Here is a 27,061-nt window from a genome sequence, read left to right on the forward strand (position 1 = left end):
GAGTCAGATCGTAACTGGAGACGAAACATGGGTTTCGCATATCACGCCCGAATCGAAGCAACAGAGCATGAAATGGAGACATACACACTCACCTGTAAAGGTGAAGGCCAAACAGACTCTGTGCCAGCGCGTCGGTGGTTTGGGATAGGTATGGTGTTTTGTTGGTCGTCTTCGTGCAACGAGGAACCACTGTCACTGAAGAAGCATGCTGCCAAACCCTGAAAAAGCTACGCAGAGCGATTCAAAACTAAAGACGCGGCATGCTGACAAAGGGAATTGTCCTTCTCCATGACAATGCAAGACCTCACTCACACTGCACGCCAGACCGCGATTTAGTGTATAGTTTTGGCTGGGAAGTTTTAGACCAGCCACCCTACCGTACTGATCTTGCCCCGAGCGATTACGATCTGTTCCTTCACCTCAAACGACGCCTCAGTGACGACGACATGAAAACGGCAGTGAACTCTTGGTTATCGGAGCAGGCAGCAAGTTTTTATGAAGAGGGTATTTTAAAATTGGTTAAGAGGTATGAGGCGTGTTTTAACAAACTTGGCAACAATGTCGAAAAATAGAGCGAAGTATGTACTTTCTGAAAATAATTTTTTTTTAAAAATAACCTTCCTTTGTGTACTTATGTTCAAACTGAGCCTACTTACAAAAACACGCCTCATACTACGACTTTTTTCCCTCTACAACTTTTACACCCCTTCCCCAGCATGCAAACTCCTTTGTATTACCAAACTGTTGATTGCTTGATGCCCCATAATGCGTCACATCAAACCATCACTTATTTGAAGTTGGTAACAAATTAGTATTTTCGCCATTCTATTCTGTATATCCTCATTAGTTGTTCCACCTACCCCGTGCACCCTCCCCCCCCCCCCCCAAAGTTAGAACAAAATTCTTCTGTACCACCACATTCCAGAAGTTTCTGCTTTCTTCTTGTATGGGCTGCTTATCGTCCACATTTCACTATCGTACAAGCTTTTACTCCAAAGAAATCCCTTCAGAAGCAACTTCCTAATTCTTAAATTTGCGCTCCTGTCAAAAGCTTAAATAGCCACCTTTTGCAGCGGGCTCCGCTTCTAGACATGCAGGAAGAGAGTCAATGAGATTCTGAAAGTTCCTGACAAGAATGTGGAGCCATGCCGACTCCAGGGACGCGGCTAGCTGTGCTAGGTTTCTCGGTTGAGGAAGCCTGGCACAAACAACTAGATCGAGATGATTACCACAGATTTTCGATTAGATTTATATCCCAGAAGTCTGTTGGAAGGGGAACACGGTAAACTCATCCTGCTGATCTTCGAACCACACATGTACACTAGAACTGTGTGACACGTTGCATTTTATTGCTGGTACATGCCATCGTACAGCAGAAAAATATATATGTATGACTTCTACTGTTGTGAGAACTTTTGAAAATAACAAAGAGAGAAAAACCATGGGGATGCCCTTCTGGGCACAAAGTGCTGGAGTTTCCTGATGATGTCTGGTTTCGGACACCTGTGTTCATTTGCAGTCTAACCCATTTCATTTTCAAACTATCCTACAAAGGAAATTATATTTGACATGGCAGTTTCATACAAACGAGACACATATTTGCAACACAATTATGGTACACTAATATATATATATACACTCCTGGAAATGGAAAAAAGAACACATTGACACCGGTGTGTCAGACCCACCATACTTGCTCCGGACACTGCGAGAGGGCTGTACAAGCAATGATCACACGCACGGCACAGCGGACACACCAGGGACCGCGGTGTTGGCCGTCGAATGGCGCTAGCTGCGCAGCATTTGTGCACCGCCGCCGTCAGTGTCAGCCAGTTTGCCGTGGCATACGGAGCTCCATCGCAGTCTTTAACACTGGTAGCATGCCGCGACAGCGTGGACGTGAACCGTATGTGCAGTTGACGGGCTTTGAGCGAGGGCGTATAGTGGGCATGCGGGAGGCCGGGTGGACGTACTGCCGAATTGCTCAACACATGGGGCGTGAGGTCTCCACAGTACATCGATGTTGTCGCCAGTGGTCGGCGGAAGGTGCACGTGCCCATCGACCTGGGACCGGACCGCAACGACACACGGATGCACGCCAAGACCGTAGGATCCTACGCAGTGCCGTAGGGGACCGCACCGCCACTTCCCAGCAAATTAGGGACACTGTTGCTCCTGGGGTATCGGCGAGGACCATTCGCAACCGTCTTCATGAAGCTGGGCTACGGTCCCGCACACCGTTAGGCCGTCTTCCGCTCACGCCCCAACATCGTGCAGCCCGCCTCCAGTGGTGTCGCGACAGGCGTGAATGGAGGGACGAATGGAGACGTGTCGTCTTCAGCGATGAGAGTCGCTTCTGCCTTGGTGCCAATGATGGTAGTATGCGTGTTTGGCGCCGTGCTGGTGAGCGCCACAATCAGGACTGCATACGACCGAGGCACACAGGGCCAACACCCGGCATCATGGTGTGGGGAGCGATCTCCTACACTGGCCGTACACCTCTGGTGATCGTCGAGGGGACACTGAATAGTGCACGGTACATCCAAACCGTCATCGAACCCATCGTTCTACCATTCCTAGACCGGCAAGGGAACTTGCTGTTCCAACAGGACAATGCACGTCCGCATGTATCCCGTGCCACCCAACGTGCTCTAGAAGGTGTAAGTCAACTACCCTGGCCAGCAAGATCTCCGGATCTGTCCCCCATTGAGCATGTTTGGGACTGGATGAAGCGTCGTCTCACGCGGTCTGCACGTCCAGCACGAACGCTGGTCCAACTGAGGCACCAGGTGGAAATGGCATGGCAAGCCGTTCCACAGGACTACATCCAGCATCTCTACGATCGTCTCCATGGGAGAATAGCAGCCTGCATTGCTGCGAAAGGTGGATATACACTGTACTAGTGCGGACATTGTGCATGCTCTGTTGCCTGTGTCTATGTGCCTGTGGTCCTGTCAGTGTGATCATGTGATGTATCTGACCCCAGGAATGTGTGAATAAAGTTTCCCCTTCCTGGGACAATGAATTCACGGTGTTCTTATTTCAATTTCCAGGAGTATATATATATATATATATATATATATATATATATATATATATATATATATATATAAGGTATACATATTTGTCATGGTTAGTTACGTTTACGACTTTCCTTACTAGTTACATACAATATCGTAAAAATGTTGAAATGCGTGAGAATTCCTAAGGGGCCAAACTGCTGATATATATATATATATATATATATATATATATATATATATATATATATATATGCCAGCCGCGGTGGTCTCGCGGTTAAGGCGCTCAGTCCGGAACCGCGTGACTGTTACGGTCGCAGGTTCGAATCCTGCCTCGGGCATGGATGTGTGTGATGTCCTTAGGTTAGTTAGGTTTAAGTAGTTCTAAGTTCTAGGGCACTGATGACCACAGATGTTAAGTCCCATAGTACTCAGAGCCACACATATATATATATATATATATATATATATATATATATATATATATATATATATATATATATATATACTGTTGTTTTTCATATACCGTTTTTGGTCTTCTTGCAATCTCCAAAGGAATAAGATTAATTGTTCAGTCTTATTTACAATATCTTCTACATTCTTTCGATTCTCAGTCTTGGTTGCACCTAGATATTTTTATAAGAATGGTATTTAATACGTAACTTCCCAGCATATAATTCACGTCACCCGTCACAACCTACCATCATATGTACACTCAACCCTTAGCTATGTAATTATTCTCTAGGGAACAAGTGCACAACATGTTAGTTTCGAAACTACTACCAAGAAATAGTAGTCGAGCTCATTGTGAATGTCTGTTCAAAACACTTGCGCTTTTAAGTGCACCATGTGAGTACATTTACAATTTAGTTGTGTGCACAAAAGATAACACTGATAAATACGCACAAACAGCTCTAGCCATGAACATGAAACAAAAATCGAGACTGAATTTACGCTTACCAAGAAAGAATGAACATAAAAACTAAAAACAGTATTTGGAACAAAGCAGGGAAACCATACGATAAATTTCCCAAGGAGATTGAGAAACTAAACTAAACACCGTCTGAACAGGCCCAGGAAGGCCCAACGGTACCAACCGACCGCCGTTGTCATCGTTAGCCGGTAGGCGTCACTGGATGCCGATATAGAGGGTCGTGTGGTCAGCACACCGCTCTCCCGGCCGCTGTCAGTTTTCGTGACCGGAGCCGCTACTTCTCAGTCAAGTAGCTCCTCAATTGGTCTCTCAAGGGCTGAGTGAACTCCACTTGCCATCAGCACTTGACAGATCCTGACGGTCACCCATCCAAGTACTAGCCAATGCCAACAGCGCTAAACTTCGGTGATCCGACGGGAACCGGTGCTACCACTGCGTCAGAAGTTAAAGAGATTATTACAACGAACTTATTTAAAAAGGCAGTTAAAAAACTAACTGTTAAGCAACGCATTCTACACTCAATGACTGCTTAGATAATACTGAGTGTGTGTGTGTGTGGGGGGGGGGGGGTTAGGAAACAATGTAACACACATAAGAAATAGTAATTATAAGAAAACATCTACCATTTCCATAACACTTTCACAGTACGTTTCTTCTTTTTTTGCTTTTCTGTAAAATCTTACTCCCAAACCAACGCAATGTGTAACACTAACATCTTACGTGTTTTCTAGTTCAAATCTCACTCATAACAGAGGAATGCCGAGTCTGTTTTTTAGGTCGTCAGATGAGAAGTTGCAGTATACAGAATGGATCTCAGACATCGTCACTGTGGTTCTGACGTTAATTGATAGTGTCACATTATGAAATAATGTGTGTTTTTGTATAGTGTGAGCAGTGACTGGGAGTGAGAAAGGAATGAATAGTGTAGCACTAGCGGGACCACATGCTGCCAAGTTTGTTTAGATTAGGCTGCAGAAGTTTCAAAAATGGTTCAAATGGCTCTGAGCACTATGGGACTGAACTTCTGAGGTCATCAGTCCCCTACAACTTAGAACTAATCAAACCTAACTAAACTAAGAACATCACACACATCCATGCCCGAGACAGGATTCGAACCTGCGAAACGCCTAGAACCGCTCGCCCACACTGACCGGCGCAGTAGTTTCGCTGAGAAGCCCTTACTCATCCACCCCAAGCGGTTTCCGTGTACTGGGAGCCCTGAAGAAAGAGATTAATGGCCTTCGATTGGGTTCAGACGAAGAAGTGCACGTCTGGGTACAACCATTGTTCCGTAGACAACCGCAAACATATTTACATGAAGGCATTGATTGTCTTGTCTTACAGTGGGATAAATGTACTAAGAGTTTTGCCTATTACTATTGAAACATAAACAGATTACTTACTTTGTTCTATACGTGTCGTATTCATGTGGCTGCCGCTTGTACATACACTCGTACACTAATTAAAATATTAAACCGTAGAAAAAACTTTCACATCGAGGAGTATCGCCAGCTAGAGCTTCTGTTGGTGATTGCTTCCTTCTCAACGCTGTTATTATTAATATCAGATACTTTGTCCACACGAGTCCTACAGTTCTGTCCAGCAGCATGTTTCTCTTGCAAGCTCTTCGTCAACTGGTATCTCACTAAAGGTCTGTGGCCTGAAAGTTCACTTTCAGGTTTGCGTATCGATGCTGCTAACTAAAGCATAAAACTTGTAGCTCACACCCAAATAACGGGCATGGTGATGTCAGTCATATTACAACTTCCATCTATGTTTCTAACATTCTTTCTCTCTTCTTCTGTTTGTCGACGTGCCTGTTAAACATTCAGTATTATACCATTCTACACTTCTCTCTATCCCGCTTGTGCATTTTTCGTCGCTGTAGTCTTAGTGTACCAACAGTATTTCCAATAACTGCTTGACATTCCTATTTTAATTTGGCATTAAAGTGTTCCCTCGGTCAAACTCATTCTACTAAGTACTGAATTGTAGGTTCCTTTATTTTTACTCTATGACACTGTGCCTTTGAAAGCAATATATGAAGACTTTCCTACTGGCTTGCTAGGCCTAACGCAAGGAAAGATTTTCTGTTGGGGTTGTCTCCCTTAGCCTTTGGAGTTTATCCTCCACCATAAGGCAGTGGTTTCCTTCTCATTTAATCCCCAGAAAGGAGTGAAATATCTAGGGATGGAAGAATAACTAACGAAATTAATAGGAGGTTACAGAAGGGAGGCAATTCCTACCAAACAATAAAACATCTGGCCGGCCGCGGTGGTCTCGCGGTTCTAGGCACGCAGTCCGGAAACGTGCGACTGTTACGGTCGCAGGTTCGAATCCTGCCTCGGGCATGGATGTGTGTGATGTCCTTAGGTTAGTTAGGTTTAAGTAGTTCTAAGTTCTAGGGGACTAATGACCACAGCAGTTGAGTCCCGTAGTGCTCAGAGCCAATAAAACATCTGATTTGGAATAATGAGGTGTCAGAAAGAGCAAAACTCCTTGTGTATAAGAATTATTACATCCCTATTGTCACCTATGGTGGAGAAACATGGACAATGGCAGAAAGGGACTGGAGCAGACTGCAAGCAGGGGAAATGAAATTTCTCAGATCAGTTAAGGGAAAAACAAGAATGGACAGAGTAAGGAATGTAGAGATTAGAAAAGACCTCAAACAAGAAAGTATGAGAGAAGTAATTGAAAGAAAGAGATTAAGATGGGATGGGCATGTTAAGAGGATACATGGGCAGACACTCCCCAAAATTATGGAAGAACTAAAGATGGATGGGAAAAGACCTAGAGGGCGCCCAAGAACAGGGTGGAAAATGGGAGTGAGAATATCTGTAGAAAGGAGAGGTGTGACCTGGCAGCAAGTGGAGGAAGAAAGGTGGTGGGAGGACCGAGCCAAATGGAGAGTAGCTGGAGCGTGATTCGGATACAGATAGACACTGTGCCTTCTGTTATGAGTTTCTGTACGCCTCTTCGTTTGCTGTTTATGTAGTGATAGCTCTTCATTTCATCCTGTGTTTGCCGATGTAGCTTTTTAATATCGGTGCGTATCGCTACCTTCCAGATTCTTCTAGCTTCTTCTTGCGTACTTTTCCATTTGTTCATTTTCCTCAAGTAAATTACTCCAAAGTATTGCTCCTTTATGCATGCACTAATAAGAACATGTAAAAGCGATTGTGAGAATGAAATATGTCTTTCAGGTATTAGTAAAGTACAATTTTGGAAGACCACTCAGCAAAGTAATTAATTTAAATATGAAAAGAGAAGTATTTGCGATCTTTTACGTATTTCCGATGTAAGAGCCATATAGTGGCTGCAACACACTCTACAAATGTTATCTTTGCAACATTTGTACCTTATACATCACTTAAAAGGGAGTCGCACTGTTTAGTATGTGTCCAATATATGTAAACAGATGTGCTATTGTGCACCGTATTTGTACGATGCTACAAACATCTGTGAGCAATATGTATACGGGCAAGGCCTTTTGGACAAGGTAATATTTTAGCGTTGATAAATATTTATAAGTTTTTATATCAAATGTTACAGTTTAACTTATGAGATACATTTCATATATTGCATTTTCTTACAGACTTGAAGATGACAGCTAGCACTGCTGAAACCGGTTGTCTTGAATAAAAAATATTTTGTGCGATCTGGGTTTTAATTGGTTTTCAATATAAATTCTTGATTCATTTATTTGACAATAGCTGCATTAACAAGATGTTTCTTCTCTATTATGAAATTATTCTACGTAATTTTTACATTTTATTTACTAGTAAGTACATCTTCTTGTACATAATTCTTTCAACTTATACCTGACTGGCTAACACTAACATCATGCCGTCAGGTGTAGACGGGACCTTCCGTAAGAAATAGCTGCTCTGCTGTCTACAGCAGTTGACTATCGTCGTTCAGCAGTTTCTGCTCCGTGTACAACCTTGTCCGTCAATATGAGTGTCTCTGTGTCCTGTAATTTTTTAGCTAATTTTATGTTATTTTAATGTCCCACTGTAAATTATATGTGGTGATCAAAAACTGTCACCTTGTAATGAACTTAGCTTTGCTATCTATAATGTTTTATAATAAATTTAAAATATTCTGTTTTGATGGCTGACTTTCTCAGCAATATTTTTAAAAGTAATATATAAGAAACTATCATCCTCGATTGCGGTAATGAAACCAATCTTTACTTAGGTTTCAGCCCAAATAATTGAGCCTTCTTGGTGCTGGTGTTAACTTAGTACTTATGTACCGCATTTCTAAAATGTGACTATGTCTATTCAGGCTGTTTTAGTTTTATTTCTAGACCATGCCTTCTTAGGCAAATTATAGATTCACGTATACGTTCTGAAGAAGGCTCAATTATTTTGGGTGAAACCTACTTAAAGTTTGGTTTCATTACCGTAATCGAGGTTGATAGTTTCTTATATACACTACTGGCACCAAGAAAGAAAGCAGATGATGACGGGTATTCATTGGACAAATATATTGTACTAGAACTGACATGTGATTACATTTTCACGCAGTTTGGGTGCATAGATCCTGAGAAATCAGTACCCAGAATAACCACCTCTGGCCGTAACAACGGCCTTGATACGCCTGGGCATTGAGTCAGAGCTTGGATGTCATGTATAGGCACAGCTGCCCATGCAGGTTCAACAGGATACCACAGTTCATCAAGAGTAGTGACTGGCGTATTGTGACGAGCCAGTTGCTCGGCCACTATTGACCAAACGTTTTCAATTGGTGAGAGATGTGGAGAATGTACTGGCCAGGGCACAGGCGAACCTTTTCTGTTTCCAGAAAGGCCCGTACAGGACATGCAACATGCGGTCGTGCATTATCCTGCTGAAATGTAGGGTTTCGCAGGGATCGAATGAAGGGTAGAGCCACGGGTTGTAACACATCTGAAATGTAACGTTCACTGTTCAAAGTGCCGTCAATGCGAACAAGAGGTGACCGAGACGTGTAACCAATGGCACCCCATACCATCACGCCGGATGATATGCCAGTATGGCGTTGAATAATATACAGTTCCAATGTGCGTTCACGGCAGTGTTGCCATACACGGATGCGACCATCATGATGCTGTAAACAGAACCTGTATTCATCAGAAAAAAGATGTTTCTGCATTCGTCCAACCAGGTTCGTGGTTGAGTACACCATAGCAGGCGCTCCAGTCCGTGATGCAGCGTCAAGGGTAACCGCAGCCATGGTTTCCGAGCTGATTGTTCATGCTGCTGCAAACGTCGTCGAACTGTTCGTGCAGATGGTTGTTGTCCTGCAAACGTTCCCATCTGTTGACTGAGGGATCGAGACGTGGCTGCACGATCCGTTACAGCCATGCGGATAAGATGCCTGTCATATCCACTGCTAGTGATAAGAGGCCTTTGGGATCCAGCACGGCGTTCCGTATAACCCTCCTGAACCCACCGATTCCATATTCTGCTAACAGTCATGGGATCTCGACCAACTCGAGCAGCAATGCCGCGATACGATAAACCGCAATCGCGATAGGGTACAATCCGACCTCTATCAAAGTCGGAAACGTGATGGTACGCATTTCTACTCCATACACGAGGAATCACAACCACGTTTCACCAGGCAACGCCGGTCAATTGCTGTTTGTGTATGAGAAATCGCTTGGAAACTTTCCTCATGTCAGCAGGAAGCTACCCTCACGTCAGAACGTTGTAGGTGTCGCAACCGGCGTCAACCTTGTGTGAATGCTCTGAAAAGCTAATCATTTGCATATCACAGCACCTTCTTCCTGTCGGTTAAATTTCGTTTCTGTAGCGCGTCATCTTCGTGGTGTAGCAATTTTAATAGCCAGTAGCGTAATAGATTATCACGATTGCTGACTGTGCTGCAATGTTGCAAGTACAAAATTTTTTAAAAGTAACCTGCTTTGTATGTTGCATTACTGTGGCAGCCGGCCGTGCCGTGGCGTCGCCTGCTGACGTCGGGGCCGGTCTGGGCGTGTGCTACCGCCGTGGCCGGCAGTCTGTGGGGGCGCGCCGCGCTCCTGCTCGCAGCCACCAAGTACCTGCGACACGTGTACGGCTTCGCCCTCACCTATGTGAGTAGCACTCCTCCAGGGAAAATACCTATACACTCTCGTTTGAGTTTACATGGGTAATAATAATTACCAGCGACAGCTCGGACTGCAAAAGTGAAGGAATAGGACAGTATAGGACAGTAGTCAATCAACCGAAAACTGAGTGCTTTAGAAAACTGCTTAAAGATATGAACTAGAAAGATGTTTATAGGGCTCATGACATGAATGAAAAATGTAACACATTCATGAACAAAGTCAGTACCATGTTTGAAAACTGTTTTCCTCTAAAAGTTACTCCAATTAAAGAGCAATCTATAATAAAACCATGGATTACACAAGGAATAAAGATTTCCTGTAAGACAAAAAGGAAATTGTATCTGTCGACCAAGAATAGCTCCAATGCTGATGATTTAGCTAAATACAAGGAATACTGTAAAAAATTAAAAAAGAGTAATTCAGACATCTAAACATATACACTAGGAGAAGAAGATAGCAATGTCAGGAAACATAATAAAAACAGTATGGGATATAGTGAAAGAGGAGATTGGTAGAATCAGAAAGGAACAGGAGCAAATAGCACTAAGGGTAGAAGACACATTAGTAACCGATGGGCATAGTGTGGCAAATCCATTTAACAAGTACTTTATATCCGCTACTGAAAGAATGGGATTGTCAGGATCAGTAAATAATGCCCTTGAATACCTGAAACTAGCCTTTACAAATAGCTTCAGGTACATGAATATGTCACTCACTGCACCAAAAGAAATAACATCCATAATAAAATCTTTAAAAGCAAAGCATTCTAATGGTTACGATGAAATATTTCTCACATGGAAATGGATGGTTCACCGTTGCCATAGTAAGAATTGGTAGCGGAGTGCCTAGTGTACCTGGTCTTGAAAGTTTTAATGATAGAGATGTTATTTCCTATCGTACCTCTCATATGTTTGAAATTGGTAGTAAAGATTTTGGTAAATCAGCGTATGACTCAACCTCTCCACTTTTCTTGTATGCTCGTAGCAAAAGAAAAATTAATCAAAATGAGTCTGTATTTATTTGTGTTAAAGGTAAAGGTGTATGTGAATATGTAAAATTTGTGAGTTTATTACATTTCTAAGTTACTTGTGTAACCAGTCAATTATAACTGGGACATTTCCTGACTGCCTAAAATATGCCGATGTTAAGCCTCTATTCAAGAAAGGGCATACTATCAAACTACAGACCGATTTCACTTTTGCCAGCATTCTCAAATATTTTAGAAAAAGTAATGTGTAGGCAGCTTCTCAACCATCTGACCACAAAGAACATATTATCAAGAACACAGTTTGGATTTCTGAAGGGTTCTGATATCGAGAAGGCTATTTACACATACAGTGAAAATGTCCTTAATTCATTAAACAACAAATTACAAGTAGCAGGTATTTTCTGTGATTTGTCAAAGGCATTTGGTTGTGTGAACCACAACATCCTTTTAAATAAATTAGAATTCTATGGTGCCACGGGCAGTGCTGCAGAATGGTTCAAGTCATACCTCGCTAACAGGAAACAAAGGGTGTCAGTGCAAGGGAGTAGTGAATTAAGTCATCAGTCGTCATCAGAATGGGAAGAAATTGTATGTGGTGGCCCACAAGGATCCATCTTGTGGCCATTGATTTTTCTTGTGTACATTAATGATCTCTCATCAGTTACACTGCCAGAAGCAGAGTTCGTTTTGTTTGCAGATGACACAAGTATTGCAATAAATAGTATGTCAAGTGTAGTTCTACAAAGATCTGTGAATGATATTTTCATGGATATTAACAAATGGTTTAAAGCCAACTCACTGACATTAAACTTGGAAAAGACTCACTATATGTAGTTCAGAACCTGTAAGAGGTTTCCACCCAGCATAAGCATAAAGTATGAAGAAGAGCAGATAGAAGGGGTTGACAGTATTAAATTCTTGGGATTACAACTTGATAATAAATTCAGTCGGAGGAGTACACCACAGAACTGCAGAAACGCCTTAACAAATCTGTATTTGCAGTTCGAGTGTTAGCAGACATAGGCGACACAAAAATGAAAAAGCTTGCATAGTTTGCTTACTTTCATTCCATAATGTCATATTGTATAATATTTTGGGGTAATTCTTCAAGTCAAACAAAAGTTTTCAGAGACCAAAAGCGTGTAATACGTATTGTTTGTGGAGTAAATTCACGGACGTCCTATAGAAACCTTTTCAGAGAACTGGGTATACTAACTACTTCCTCTCAGTATATTTACTCCTTAATGAAATTTGTCCTAAATAATATATCTCTTTTTCCAACAAACAGCTCATTTCATACATTTAATACCAGGAACAAAAATGATCTGCACAAGGACTTAAAAGCACTTACTTTAGTTCAAAGAGGGGTCCACTACTCAGAAACACTCATCTTCAATAATTTGCAAGCAAACATAAAAAATTCAGTTACAAATAAAGAGCAGTTTAAAAGGAGGCTGAAAGACTTACTAGTGGCCAACTCCTTCGGCTCCACTGACGAATTTTTTAATAGCAACAAATGGTGTATTGTATATATTCATACTATTAGTATTGTTATTTCAGCAAAAAAAAAAAAAAAAAACATGTTCCACATCCACGAGAACCTCCTCAGCGCGGATCTATGGAACTAAAAACAACTCTAATCTAATCTAAGTACCTTGTCCTAGTGTGGTAGTACTCGACCCAGAGTTGGCTGGTGTTAATCTTGGTGGCGGAAGATACTTTCATGAACTTACTTATGCAGCAAAGGTTGGTTCGTTGGTTTAATAATATCAAGGAAGCTTCCAAGGGCAGATTCTTCAGGGTTGACGACCATTATTTCTTTATGGTATTGGGTCTATCCCGGAACTACCCCAGTCAACATTGCCTACTGGATTCATAGGGCAGTCCACTGGTGCATATGAGTCTATGAATAATTACATCTTTACGTAAATGACATTTCTAGATTTGACTGATATTTTGGCAGACACAGAGGTTTCACATCGGTTTATGTAGTGGACTCCCATCGAGAAGGTCATACAGAATTATGTCTCCCTTTATTATCCTAAATCAGTTAAAGGAAAATCTGGATTTATTGCTTTGGAGTTTGTGCACAGCATTGTTGGCCTGGAGTCCCAGTTGGGATATTCGAGTCTTTTTATGTGACGCCACTTCAGCGACTTGCACCGGCCGTTGTGGCAGAGCGGTTCTAGGCGCTTCAGTCAGGAACCGCGTGACCACCACGATCGCAGGTTCGAATCCTGCCTCGGGCATGGATGTGTGTGATGTCCTTAGGTTACTTAGGTTTAAGTAGTTCTATGTTCTAGGACCTCAGATGTTAAGTCCCATAGTGCTCAGAGCCATTTTCAGTTACTAGCGCGTTGGTGATGATGAAATGATGTCGAGGACAACGCACACAATCAGTCCCTAGAGGAGAAAATCCCCGACGTGTCGACGAATCGAATCTGGAGCTCCGCGATCGAGAGGCAGCAACGCTAGCTGCAAGACCACGACCTGTTGACATTTCAAATAAATTCTCAGTTGCTAATAAGTATTACCATCAGCTGTAGCATGAAATGACTATAATGAAAATTTGTGCTGGGCTGGGACTCGAACCCGGACTTAAGATTATCGCGAGCGGTCGTCTTACCACTTTTTTTTTTTTAATTTTGTTCGCTGTTGTTCGTGGTGCTTGGTCTGGGTGGACGTCACATTTCATCCATTCAATTTGATCGTTGATTCCTTCATTCAGTTTTTTTTTTAGTTACAGAGGGCAACCAGTCCTCTGACCGAGCACGCTGAGCTACCGTGTCGGCAAAAATGGCAACAGGCGCTTGGCTATCCGTGCACGGCTCACGGCCGGACCCAGACTTCCGTTTGCCGTCAACCATCCGTCTACGACCTAAGCTCGCACATCCATTATGTATATCGCCGTACAGGTCAGACGTTGTACTCGAAAGTCGCTTGCCCTATATCGGGGAGTAAATACGACATTGCAGTGCTTGTCTTATTCTGATTACGAAGCATGCATGTCCAAAGATACAGGCACTGCGGCGACCACAGCCATTACGAAACACGTCAAATGAATTCGCAGTTGCGAATAAAGACTACCATCAGCTGTAGAACGGAGTGAAGGCAATAAAATTTATGCTGGAGCACGATTCGAACCCGGTACTTTGCATCGTAATCAGAATAACATGGACACTCCAAAATCGTATTTATCTGCCGATACCTGTCAGTATATGTGGGAGTAAATAATAGGTTGTCCGTATCATCCTAGGAAGTACTCTCTCGAAATTTCAGTAGAAACCATTTTGTGACGCGCAACGCATCTCTTATAGTGTCTGCCACTGGAATTTGTTGAGGATCTTGGTAACACTCTCCCGCATACTGAACGATCTTGTAGCGAAACGCGCCTCTCTTCCTTATTTCTTCTCTATCTTTTCTATCAGTCCTACCTGGTTAGGGTCCCAAATCGACGAACAGCTCTAAAAAATGCAATTTCGATATATGATGAGATGGTTGGAGACCGTGGCTGTTATTTGAAGACAAATGGTGATGGTGTTGAGACAGAAACTTGCCGGCCGCAGTGGCCGAGCGGTTCTAGGCGCTAGAGTCTGGAACCGCGTGACCGCTACGGTCGCAGGTTCGAATCCTGCCTCGGGCATGCATGTGTGTGATGTCCTTAGGTTCGTTATGTTTAAGTACTTGTAAGTCTAGGGGACTGATGACCTCAAAAGATAAGTCCCATAGTCCTCAGAGCCATTTGAACCAAGACTGCAACCAGCCACAAATTTATTTTCAGTTCCTTTATTCAAAACGTATCGTTACGGTACCAAATAATTACGACTCATCGTCAGACGGTTTTCATGCTTTTATTATTATTTTTTTACAGATTAATTGTCCTAAAATATAAATGCATCCACTCCAAATGTGTAACGCAACCAATTGTGTGGCGTGCTTATAATTATGTATTATTTACATTTCAGGACAATTAATGTGTAAAAAACGCACTGCATGTTCTAATGAAAGAATGAAAACTGTCTGAAGATGAATCGTAATGATTAGAAACTGGTAACGGTACCTTCTGAATAAAGGAACTGACAAATTTTTGCTGGTTGCTGTCTCAGCACCATCAACACTCAAAAATCCGTCGAGCAAGCGCCCTATAAGCCACTCCTTCATGGATGAGTTACATTTCCCTGAGAGTCTTCCTATAAATCTCAATCTGACATCCGCTTTTATTTTATGTGGTCAGTCCACGTGAGGTCACTCTGGCTAGTTACTCCTAGATATTGTGCAGTAAATACTATTTCAATAGTGTAGTTGTGCAGTAATGGAATTCTTTTCTATGTGTGAACAATATGTTACGTTTATTTACGTTCAGGGTCAGCTGCCAAAGCGCGCAGCTTTCTTTAATCCTCAGTAGATCGTTCAGAAAACCGATCTGTCTTCTGGCATTAGACAATCGCAACATCTGCGAACAGGATTAAATACCTTCCGAAGCTTTTTCATACATCATTTAGATACATTGTAAACAGTAACTGTCTTATGACTTTCTTGTGGTTATCTGGAAATCACCTAACACCTGTTAATTTTGTTCCGTTGAGAGCGAAGTGTTAACTCCTGTCTGTAAGAAAGTCGAATCAAGCCTCCAATCTGGCTCGATACTCGATAAGGCCTTTTTTTTTCTAGTTTTTCGCTAACCGGCTGAAGAGCCTAGAACCTCTCGGCTACTGCAAACAATATATTTAGTAAACTTTACCTTAATTATGTGACATCCAGTTCAAAAAATTATATAATCATCAACAGTATTACATTTCCATGACGGACACACGTCCAGAACGTCCGTTTACACTTACACTTCAGACCTCTAACCTCCATCACTGCTAACTATTAACATCCAACCTCCATCACTACCGGCAATTCACTCCTAACTTCCATCAATACTGACTATTCACTACCAAGAGCGAGTCCGACCAGCCACACAGAGTCTCTTACAGAGGGCGCACAGCACTGTCAGAGTTATTAATGCAGTCTATCGCGCTGCCAACATACAAACATATAAACAGGCTACTTACACTATGAGGACTTCAAATTTCTGCTGCTGTCTTCAGTTCATATCAAATTAAGATGTTTTTTCTCTTTACGCTTTTATAATATAGTATTTTATTATATGCAGGACTCAGTCGTGTAATCATTTCTCAGATTTACTAAATGCAATAAAGGCTTTTCGTCAAATCTTAAAAAGTAATTCTATGTCGATACATAATATGTAATATTTGCGTAGTTATTTTCCATAAATAAGTAACGTTATATCATGCCCGCCCGGTTGCGATCTAACGCACGGCTTTCTGGGTGGGAAGGAGCGCCTGGTCCCTGGCACGATTTCGCCCGGCGGATTTGTGTCAAGGTCCGGTGAACCGGCCAGTCTATGGATGGTTTTTAGGCGGTTTTCCATGTGCCTCGGCGAATGCAGGCTGATTCTCCTTATTCCGCCTCAGCTACACTGTCGGCGATAGCTGTGCAAACAAGTTCTCCACGTACGCGTACACCATCATTACTCTACCACCTAAACATGGGGGTTACACTAGTCTGGTGTGAGACGTTCCCTGGGGGGTCCTCCTGGGGCCGAACCGCACAATAACTCTGGGTTCGGTGTGGGGTCGCGGTGGGGTGAAGTGGACTGCGGTAGTCGTCGTGGTGTTGTGGACCACTGCGGCTGCGGCGGGGACGGAGCCCCTCTGTCGTTTCTAGGTCCCCGGTTAACATACAATACAATACAGTACAACGTTATATCATTCATTTAGGATAGTTAGCAGGTTGCGTTCATCAGCTGTTAGAGGACAGCGAAAGTCGCCTCAGTAAGAAACGAAGGATGACATACCACCAGTTTATTAGCGATGCTGAGATTTTAAAGGTTTACAGCCTGATTCAGAAAATGTCTTGGACGACGCTGGCAATTGATGATGACCCGTATTTCAAATGGACCCCATCACTGGTAAGTGTACGAGGGCCTGCTGAAAAGTAATGCTTCCGAATATATGTGAACACTCTTAAAGTTTTTTTAAATAACGCAAACGTTATTAACGCTATAGTTCATTACTCTTCATGCCTATCCACAATCCTCTTCCGCTAGATGGCTCTGAATTGTAGCGTATAATATGGCGATATCTGACGTAATTATGAGGGTGCGTGAGGAACAGCATGCTGTAATCGAATTTCGAATTCGAAGAGTGCATCCATACATCTTAACCATGGATACACTGTTATCGATCATCCTCCATAATGCCTGAACTTCGTCCCAGACGATTTTCATCAGTTTCCAAAACTGAAAGAACGCATTCACGGACTTCAGTTTGATAGTGACGAACCGATGCAAGCAGAGGTGAGATTGTGTCTGTGTCAACAAAGTGAAACATTCTACAGTGACAGTATGAACAAAATGGTCTCTCATTGGGAGAATTGTGTTTTCCGAACGGGTGATCATGTTGAGAAATACGTCGACATGAATAATAAAGATGTGGATTGTTAACAATATTTGTTTTATTTAAAAAATCTTTAAGAGTTTCCACGCAAAAAATTGTCAAGCATCGCTTTTCAGCACGCTCCCGTAATGTCCTCAGGAGCAATTGATATCGATAGCGAGAAAACAATAAAAGAAGCGCAACAAATAACAAGGTTTAAAATGAAATTCAAATAAATTATTCTGAGCCAGGAATACTAGCAAAATCTACTAAACGAAATGTGATTTGGTTCAGTGAATTAGAAAACTCAGTTATTATGAAGTTATTAACTGAAAAACTAAGGGGTTGGGTTTCTGCAGAAAATACCCTTATTTTGTTATGGATTTGTTTCTAGAGAGCCTCGCAATTGAAATAGCTCAGCAGGTCAACTTATTACGGACACCTAAATGGAAAAGAGCCTTGCTCCACCTCTACTTCTAAACTGAAGGTATATTTGGTATAGCACTAGTTATGATATAGTTGTGGTATTCGAGAGTACGACAGTACTGGTCTGAGAATAGTGGCTTACGTAAGAACTTGATTGCACATGCAACGTCTGCAGACGATATGAAGAACAACACTTCAAGGACGTTTTTACAAATCCTCAGGACAGTAATGACACAGATGTCCGATTACGGCCCGTTATGGAAGCACTGTGTCGCAACTATCGCAAGGCACTTGAACATGAAGTACAACAGTGTTGGAGAGATGGTGATTCTATTCAAAGAGAGATCATCATTGAAGCGGTACCTGCCAAAGATGCCGAAAAAAATTATACTACAAACTGTGGGTGCGAAGCGGAGTTTCTAATTTGTGTAGCGCTTGAAAGAGCTTCAAGGCGCCGGAAGAGGAGCAATGATGTCTGAGAATGCGGGTCAGCATGAGACGTCGTGCTTCGACTTCGTCACACATTTATGGTGACCATCACTTCAGTAGCATTCCCTTTGTGCTTGACTGAAAGAGCTAAATCTACATCTACATTCCGTGCACCATGCGTCAATTCGCTGCAGATCCTCCTGCATTTCAGTGCAATTTTCCATTGTTACAACCTCACGATACACCACAGCATCATCTGCAAAAAGCCTCAGTGATGTCATTCACCAGGTCATTTATGTATAATGTGAACAGCAACGATCCTATGACACTCCCCTGCGGCTCACCTGAAATCACTTTTACTTCGGAAGACTTCTCTCCATTGAGAATGACAAGCTGCGTTCTGTTATCTAGGAACTCTTCAATACAATCACACAGTTGGTCTGATAGTCCATATGCTCTTACTATGTTCATTAAACGACTGTGGGGAACTGTATCGAACGCCTTGCGGAAGTCAAGAAACACGGCATCTACCTGTGAACCCGTGTCTATGGCTCTCTTAGTCTCGTGGATGAATAGCGCGAGCTGGATTCATACGACCGTCTTTTTCGAAACCAATGCTGATTCCTACAGAGTAGATTTCTAGTCTCCAGAAAAGTTATTATACTCGAACATAATACGTGTTCCAAAATTCTAGAACTGATCGACGTTAGAGATATAGGTCTATAGTTCCGGACATCAGTTCGTCGTCCCTTCTTGAAAACGGGGATGACCTGTGACCTTTTCCAATCCTTTGGAACGCTACGCTCTTCTAGAGACCTACGGTACACCGCTGCAAGAAGGGGGGGGGGGGGGGGCAAGTTCCTTCGTGTACTCTGTGTAAAATCGAACTGGTATCCCATCAGGTCCAGTGGCCTTTCCTCTTTTGAGCGATTTTAATTGTTTCTCTATCCCTCTGTCGTCTATTTCGATATCTACCATTTTTTCATAATCTAGAGAAGGAACTACAGTGCAGTCTTCCTCTGTGAAACAGCTTTGGAAAAAGACATTTAGTATTTCGGCCTTTAGTCTGTCATCCTCTGTTTCAGTACCATTTTGGTCACAGAGTGTCTGGACATCTTGTTTTGATCCACCTACCGCTTTGACATAGGACCAAAATTTTTTAGGATTTTCTGCCAAGTCAGTACATAGAACTTTACTTTCGAATTCATTGAACGCCTTTCGCATAGCCCTCCTCACACTACATTTCGCTTCGCGTAATTTTTGTTTGTCTGCAAGGCTGTGGCTATGTTTATGTTTTCTGTGAAGTTCCCTTTGCTTCCGCAGCAGTTTCCACTTTATGATCGCTGATTCCCTGTTCTGCGTTAACTGTTTCAAATAGTACAGGTCTGTTTGTCACCAGAAGGTCTAATATGTTATCTCCACGAGTCGGTTCTCTGTTTAACTGCTCAAGGTAGTTTTCAGATAAAGCACTTAAAAAAATTTCACTGGATTCTTTGTCCCTGCCACCCGTTATGAACGTTTGAGTCTCCCTGTCTGTATCCGGCAAATTAAAATCTCCACCCAGAACTATAACATGGTGGAGAAATCTCTACGGCGCGTTTTGTTGCCCTTCATGTCAAGCTACCTTGAGCTTAAATTTCAGCAAGCTAATGCCCACCTTCACAAGGCGAGAGTTTCAGCTACTTGTGTCCATACTTGCCGAAGCCTTCCGTGGCCAACAAGGTCGCCAGATCTCTCCTCAATCGAGAACGTTTGGAGCATTAGGGTAAGACCCTTCATCCAGCTCAGGATTTTGACGACCCAAAGCGCCAATTAGGCAGAATTTGGCACAACATCCCTCACTAGTACATCCAACAACTCAGTCAGTCACTGCCAAGACAGATAACTGGTTGCATAAAAGCTGGAAATGAGAAAGGATAAAATACAAAAATGCGGTAAATGAAACAGGCAAAAAGGAATACAAACGTCTCAAAAATGAGACTGGAAGTGCAAAATGGCTAAGCAGGGATGGCTAGATGACAAATATAAGGAGGTAGAGGCCTATCTGACGAGGGAGAAGATAGATACTGCCTACAGGAAAATTAAAGAGACCTTTGGGGAAAAGAGAACCACTTGCATGAATATCAAGAGCTCACATGGAAACCCAGTTCTAAGCAAAGAGGGGAAAGCAGAAAGGTGGAAGGAGTATATAGAGTGTCTACACAAGGACGATGTACTTGAGGACAATATAATGGAAATGGAAGAGGATGAAGATGAAATGGGAGATATGATACTGCGTGAAGAGTTTGACAGAGCACTGAAAGGCCTGAGTCGAAACAAGGCCCCGGGAATAGACAACATTCCATCAGAACTACTGACGGCCTTGGGAGAGCCATTCCTGACAAAACTCTACCATCTGGTGAGCAAGATGTATGAGTCAGGCGAAATTCCCCCAGACTTCAAGAAGAATATAATAATTCCAATCCCAAAGAAAGCACGTGTTCACAGATGTGAAAATTACCGAACTATCAGTTTAATAAGTCACAGCCGCAAAATACTAACGCGAATTCTTTACAGACGAATGGAAAACCTGATAGAAAGCGACCTCTGGGAAAATCAGTTTGGAGTCCGCAGAAATGTTGGAACAAGTGAGGCAATAATGACCCTATGACTTATCTTAGAAGAAAGATTGAGAAAACGGAAAACCTACGTTTCTAGCATTTGTAGACTTAGAGAAAGCTTTTGACAATGTTGAATGGAATACTCTCTTTCAAATTCTGTAGGTGGCAGGGGTAAAATACAGGGAGCGAAAGGCAATTTACAATTTGTATACAAAGCAGATGGCAGTTATAAGAGTCGAAGGACATGAAAGGGAAGCAGTCGTTGGGAAGGGAGTGAGACAAGGTTGTAGCCTCTCCCAGATGCTATTCAATCTGTATATTGAGCAAGCAGTAAAGGAAACAAATGAAAAGTTCGGAGTAGGCATTAAAATCCATGGAGAAGAAATAAAAACTTTGAGGCTCGCCGATGACATTTTAATTCTGTCAGAAACAGCAAAGGACTTGGAAGAGCAGTTGAACGGATTGGACAGTGTCTTGATCAAGGGATCCCCAATTTAGTACTGGAGGGCAGCGCGGAGGGTAAAAATAGTAGAGGGAGACCAAGAGATGAATACACTAAGCAGATTCAGAAGGATGTAGCTTGCAGTAGGTACTGGGAGATGAAGAAGCTTGCGCAGGATAGAGTAGCATGGAGAGCTGGATCAAACCAGTCTCAGGACTGAAGACAACAACAACAAGAGCCGGAGCTGCACCAAGTTACTGACTTGCTCAGTTTGTGCAGCTCTTTGTCTTCAATAAATCATTCAGTTATGCTGAAATTGTTACATTTGTTTGCCTGTACATGTACATCACTGTTCATCACATCTAACGATCTCCCTCTCAACCGGATAATTCCTCCGAGGTGCGTCTTTTTTTTTTTTTTTTTTTTTTGCCGTTGAATGTATTTTCAACCCCTATACATGGCGACAATGGGACAAGCTCAGAGATGACGGTTGTTCACAGGACCGCGTGCTGTCGGTGCTGCCACACGTGGGACACGTGGCGACAGCGGTGCTGCTGGCCGGCCTGGTGGACAAGGCGCGCGCGCAGTCGCTCGTCTCCACCACCACGGCACGGCGTCTCATCGTCTACATTGGTGAGCCACAGCCACAGTCACTCACTGTTACCGGAAGCGATTATTCACTCAATGTTTGTTGCTTGAGTCAAAGGACCCCTCTCCAGGGCTGACTACACTACTGGCCGTTAAAATTGTTACACCAAAAAGAAATACAGGTGATAAACGGATATTCATTGGACAAGTATATTATCAGTACCCAGAACAACCACCTTTGGCCATAATAACGGGCTTGATACGACTGGGCATTGAATCAGAGCTTGGATGGCGTGTAAAAGTGCGGCTGCCCATACAACTTCAACACGATACCACAGTTCACCACGAGTAGTGACTGGCGTATTGTGACGAGCCAGTTGATGGGCCACCATTGACCAGACGTTTTCAATTGGTGAGAGATCTGGAGAATGTGCTGGCCAGGGCAGCAGTCTAACATTTTCTGTGTTCAGAAAGGCCCGTACAGGACCTGCAACATGCGGTCGTGCATTATCCTGCTCAAATGTAGGAGGGTTTCTCAGGTATCGAATGAAGGGTAGAGCCACGGGTGGTAACGCATCTGAAATGTAACGTCCACTGTTCAAATTGCCGTCAATGCGAACAAGAAGTGACCCAGACGTGTAACCAATGGTACCCCATACCATCATGCCGGGTGATACACTAGTATGGCGATGACGAATACTCGCTTGTAATGTGTGTTCTCCGCGATGTCGCCAAACGCGAATGCGAGCATCATGATGCTGTAAAACAGAACCTGAATTCGTCCGAAATAATACCTCTTTGCCAGGTTCGTCTTTGAGTACACCATCGCAGGCGTTCCTGTCTGTGATGCAGCATCAGGGGTAACCGCAGCCATGGTCGCCGAGCTGATAGTCCATACTGCTGCAAACGTCGTCGAACTGTTCGTGCCCGCATCTCGTGGTCGTGAGGTAGCGGTCTCGCTTCCCACGCCCGGGTTCCCGGGTTAGATTCCGGCGGGGTCAGGGGTTTTCTCTGCCTCGTAATGGCTGGGTATTGTGTGATGTCCTTTGGTTAGCTAGGTTTAAGTAGTTCTAAGTTCTAGGGGATTGATGACCATGGATGTTACGTCCTATAGTGCTCAAAGCCATTTGAACCATTTTTGAACTGTTCGTACAGATGGTTGTTGTCTTGCAAACGTCCCCATCTGTTGACTTTGGGATCGAGACGTGCCTGCACGATCCGTTACAGACATGCGGGTAAGATGCCTGTCATTTCGACTGCTAGTGATACGAGGCCGTTGGGAACCAGCACGGCGTCCCGTATTCCCGTATTACCCTCCTGAACCCACCGACTCCATATTCTGCTAACAGTCATTGGACCTCGACCAACGCGAGCATAAATGTGACGATACGATAAATCGCAATCGTGATAGGGTACAATCCGACCTCCATCAAAGTCGGAAACGTGATGGTATGCATTTCTTTTCCTTACACGATGCATTACAACAACGTTTCACCAGGCATCGCCGGTCAACTGCTGTTTGTGTATGAGAAATCGGTTGAAAACTTTCCTCATGTCAGCATGTTGTAGGTGTCGCCACCGGCGCCAACCTTGTGTGAATGCTCTGAAAATCCAATCAATTGCATATCACAGCATCTTGTTCCTGTTGGTTAAATTTCGCGTCTGTAGCATGTCATCTTCATGGTGTAGCAATTTTAATGGCCAGGAGTGTATTTTCTTTTTTTCAGAGAAAAATTAACCATTAGCAGTACAGAATGGAACATAATAATACAGCTAGAGATCATGTGCGTATGATTGTGCACTATTTGTATATCCCTTAAAGGGTGTTTACAACAAAGGGAACTTCCTACACAGAATACATTTTCAATCTGAAATCCGTAACTCGTCACAGACAAATAGAAACCAAAGACATGGCCCTAACATTTATTGCGTTTAAAAAAAGCTTTATATTGTGGTACTAATGAACCCCGATAAAGTAATTCATGAGTCTGGAATTAGAAATAAGCTGGCAAACGTTGTCCCAGAAACTCGGTCAGACACAGTCTCAAGAGTAAAATTTATAGCTGATGTATCTCGGCCTTTCAAAATAAATACCTGTGTCAGGCAAGGCGATGGGTCACCTCCATGTCCGTTCAACTGTTTCGTGGAGAAAATTGCAAGTATTTGGAATAAGAAAGTTAAAAAATTCAGAATATAACTACTAGGGAGAAACAACAGAATTGTTGCAATAAATGACCTAGCATTTGTGGTAGTTTTCAACATATTTTCTGAAAAAGGAAATTACAATTAAATTCAGACCATTAGCTGCTTACAGGCGTTGATAAATATCAACGAGGACAGTTAAATACGTGTGCTCTGACCTGGACTCGAATCCGGACATGTTCGAGAGAACAGATCCATCTTCATGTAGAAAAGGCTTACCGGCCAAGGATGTCCTTCAGTGCGGGTGCACTCACATTTCTCAAACACTTACTGGAATCGGTAGACTGACTGCCGCGAGTAATGAGTATAGTGGGCAGGGCACTAAAATAAATGTAAATGTCGTGTGACTAGGGCCTCCCGTCAGGTAGACCGTTCGCCGGGTGCAAGTCTTTCGATTTGACGCCACATCGGCGAGTTGCGCGTCGATGGTGATGAAATGATGATGATGATTAGGATAAAATAACACCCAGTCCCTGAGCGGAGAAAAATCTCCGACGCAGCCTGGAATCGAACCTGGGCCCTTAGAATTGACATTGCTGACCACTTTTTTCTTAATCTCATTTTGTCCGTTTTCGTTCGTCGCATTTGCTCGGGGTGGATATTGCGAGACACGCGTTTAAGTTCGTCGTTGATCAATTAACTCAGTTTTTTATTACAGAGGACAGGCAACCCTATGAGCGAACACGCTGAGCTACCTTGCAGCGCCACTCAGCTTTCGGAGGCGGACGGCAGGGCACTTTAAAGGTAGTGTGTGGACAGTAAGTTGGAAATGTGGGTCTCACGGGGAGCGTGCCAGAGATAAGTCCCTGCAGTGGCACAATGTTCTGTGGTTCGCTTGGATAGAGCTCCTGCTATGTAAGCGCTCGGGGCACACATTTTCAACTGTCCCCGTTTATATTTATCAACGCCTGTAATCAGCTAATGGTATGGATTTCATTGTAATTTCATTCTTCGAGAGCTGCAAGATCACCAATAGTACCTGTTCTTTGGGAAGGAACAGATACCATCCTCATACATTTCTTGAAAGCCTGGCAGCTGCAACAGTTCAACTCAATCAACTAGAAGACAAAGTCAATATGACAGTCATAAGAAACTCTGAAGAGGAAACAAAAGTTAAGTCAAAGATATAAAATGCCCCACAACATTTAATAACGGAAGTTGGGCAAACAGAAAAGGAAAAAATTCAAATATTTGGGAGAGACTACTCAAGGAAACGGTTCAGAAAAGGAAAGAATATACAAAATGGGAAAAGTGTACTGTATAACGAAGAATATCTGCAACAATAAGTGCTAATCTAAAAGAAAATTCAAAATAATTAATAGTCAAGCCAGAAAACCTTCATAAAGATATCAATTATATTTTATTAAATCACCCATTGTGTGTTACAAATTGACACCAGTGGTTTGTCTGCCTGCCCTGTTCCATAATGGTCTCGTGTACATCATTATTAACTTGCACTACAGTGTTATTGTCAGAGATTATTAGTTTTACATTGTGACAAAACTTGCCTAAAATAACGTTTGTCAATATAATCTCGTACCAAAAGATGTAGGCTGCTAAATGATACAGTCGAACAACCAGAACTCATTTAAAGTCTACCAGATATTCGCTTCAATTGACAATGGTGACACTATAGACGACTTGACGCAAACCTGTTTCAGGTTGCTTTCGCCGTTTTGAGTTCAGGGACATTTTGTCTTTGCACTATGTTTGATCACCATGTTTCAACTGTAGTCTGTAAAAAATTCGTGCTTGCTTTTACGCTTAACCCATTCAGATACGCTGATGTTCCCATGCTGTCTCCTGACTGCAGAACTCTTACGTTTACAGATTGCACCATTATGCTCAACGTGAACTATGCTTTCACAGAGTGCGTCGCAATACTTTAACGTAAGGCAAGGTTCTATAGTGTGTGTCGCAAAATTTTGTTGTAGTTATAAGTTTATAATCCAGTGCATTCTACTTTTTATAATTTAGGATCAGCTTCGAGACAGTTTGCACGTCATTACCTGTAATAATAGGCGACCCGCCAGGATAGCCGAGAGCGCTAACGCGCTGCTTCCTGGACTTGGGTGAGCGCGCCTGCCCCGGATCGAATCCGCCCGGTGGATTAACGACGAGGGCTGATGTGCCAGCTAGCCTGGATGTGGTTTTTAGGCGGTTTTCCACATCCTGCCAGGTGAATACCGGGCTGGTCCCCATGTTCCGACTCGGTTACACGACTTGCAGACATCTGAACACATTAGCACTATTCCATGGATTACACTCGACGCAGCCACTTGGGGCACACTGATTCCGTCCTGGGGTGTACGGGGTGGCGGCAGGAAGGCCACCTCTTAAACATTAACATGCCATATCCGATTAACGATAGCTGACCCTGCGAAACTGCGGGATAAGGCTCAAGCGATAATTAGAAATTACCTGTAATGATACGCATTTGTCAGTTGTGCCTGCCGTGAAAAGTGGTTATGCGTTATTCTTCCCTCTTGACAGAAACAAGAGTAATAGCACCCTGGTACTTGGTCAGTTTCAATGTACGCTCGGTCCGTCCCCGGTAGCTGAGTGGCAGCCGGCACAGTAACTCAGCGTCAGAGGTTTAGCTGCCCTCTGTAATAAAAAAAAACTGAGTTCATGGATCAACGACGAACTGAAACGGGCGTCTTGCGACGTCCACCACGAGCAGATGCAACGAAGGAAAACGAACAAAATGAGATTAAAAGTCGGCCGGTGAGGCCGAGCGGTTCTAGGCTCTTCAGTCCGGAACCGCGCTGCTGCTACGGTCGCACGTTCGAATCCTGCCTCGGGCATGGATGTGTGTGATGTCCTTAGGTTAGTTAGGTGTAAGTAGTTCTAAGTTCTAGTGGACTGATGACCTCCCATAGTGCT

At 43.1% G+C, this 27,061-nt stretch overlaps 1 protein-coding gene across 1 annotated transcript in view; it reads left to right on the forward strand.

Moving 5' to 3' along the window:
* The window catches only part of LOC126336594 (uncharacterized transporter slc-17.2-like), a 1,359,524-nt gene that overhangs the window by 1,182,753 nt on the left and 149,710 nt on the right, over positions 1-27,061 (forward strand). Inside the window, exons 7-8 of the mRNA XM_050000458.1 lie at positions 9,896-10,042; positions 21,886-22,018. Coding sequence (XP_049856415.1) covers positions 9,896-10,042; positions 21,886-22,018 — 280 coding nt within the window. The remainder of the gene's footprint in view (positions 1-9,895; positions 10,043-21,885; positions 22,019-27,061) is intronic.

This window comes from Schistocerca gregaria, chromosome 2 (assembly GCF_023897955.1).
Source record: "Schistocerca gregaria isolate iqSchGreg1 chromosome 2, iqSchGreg1.2, whole genome shotgun sequence".
NCBI lineage: Eukaryota > Metazoa > Arthropoda > Insecta > Orthoptera > Acrididae > Schistocerca > Schistocerca gregaria.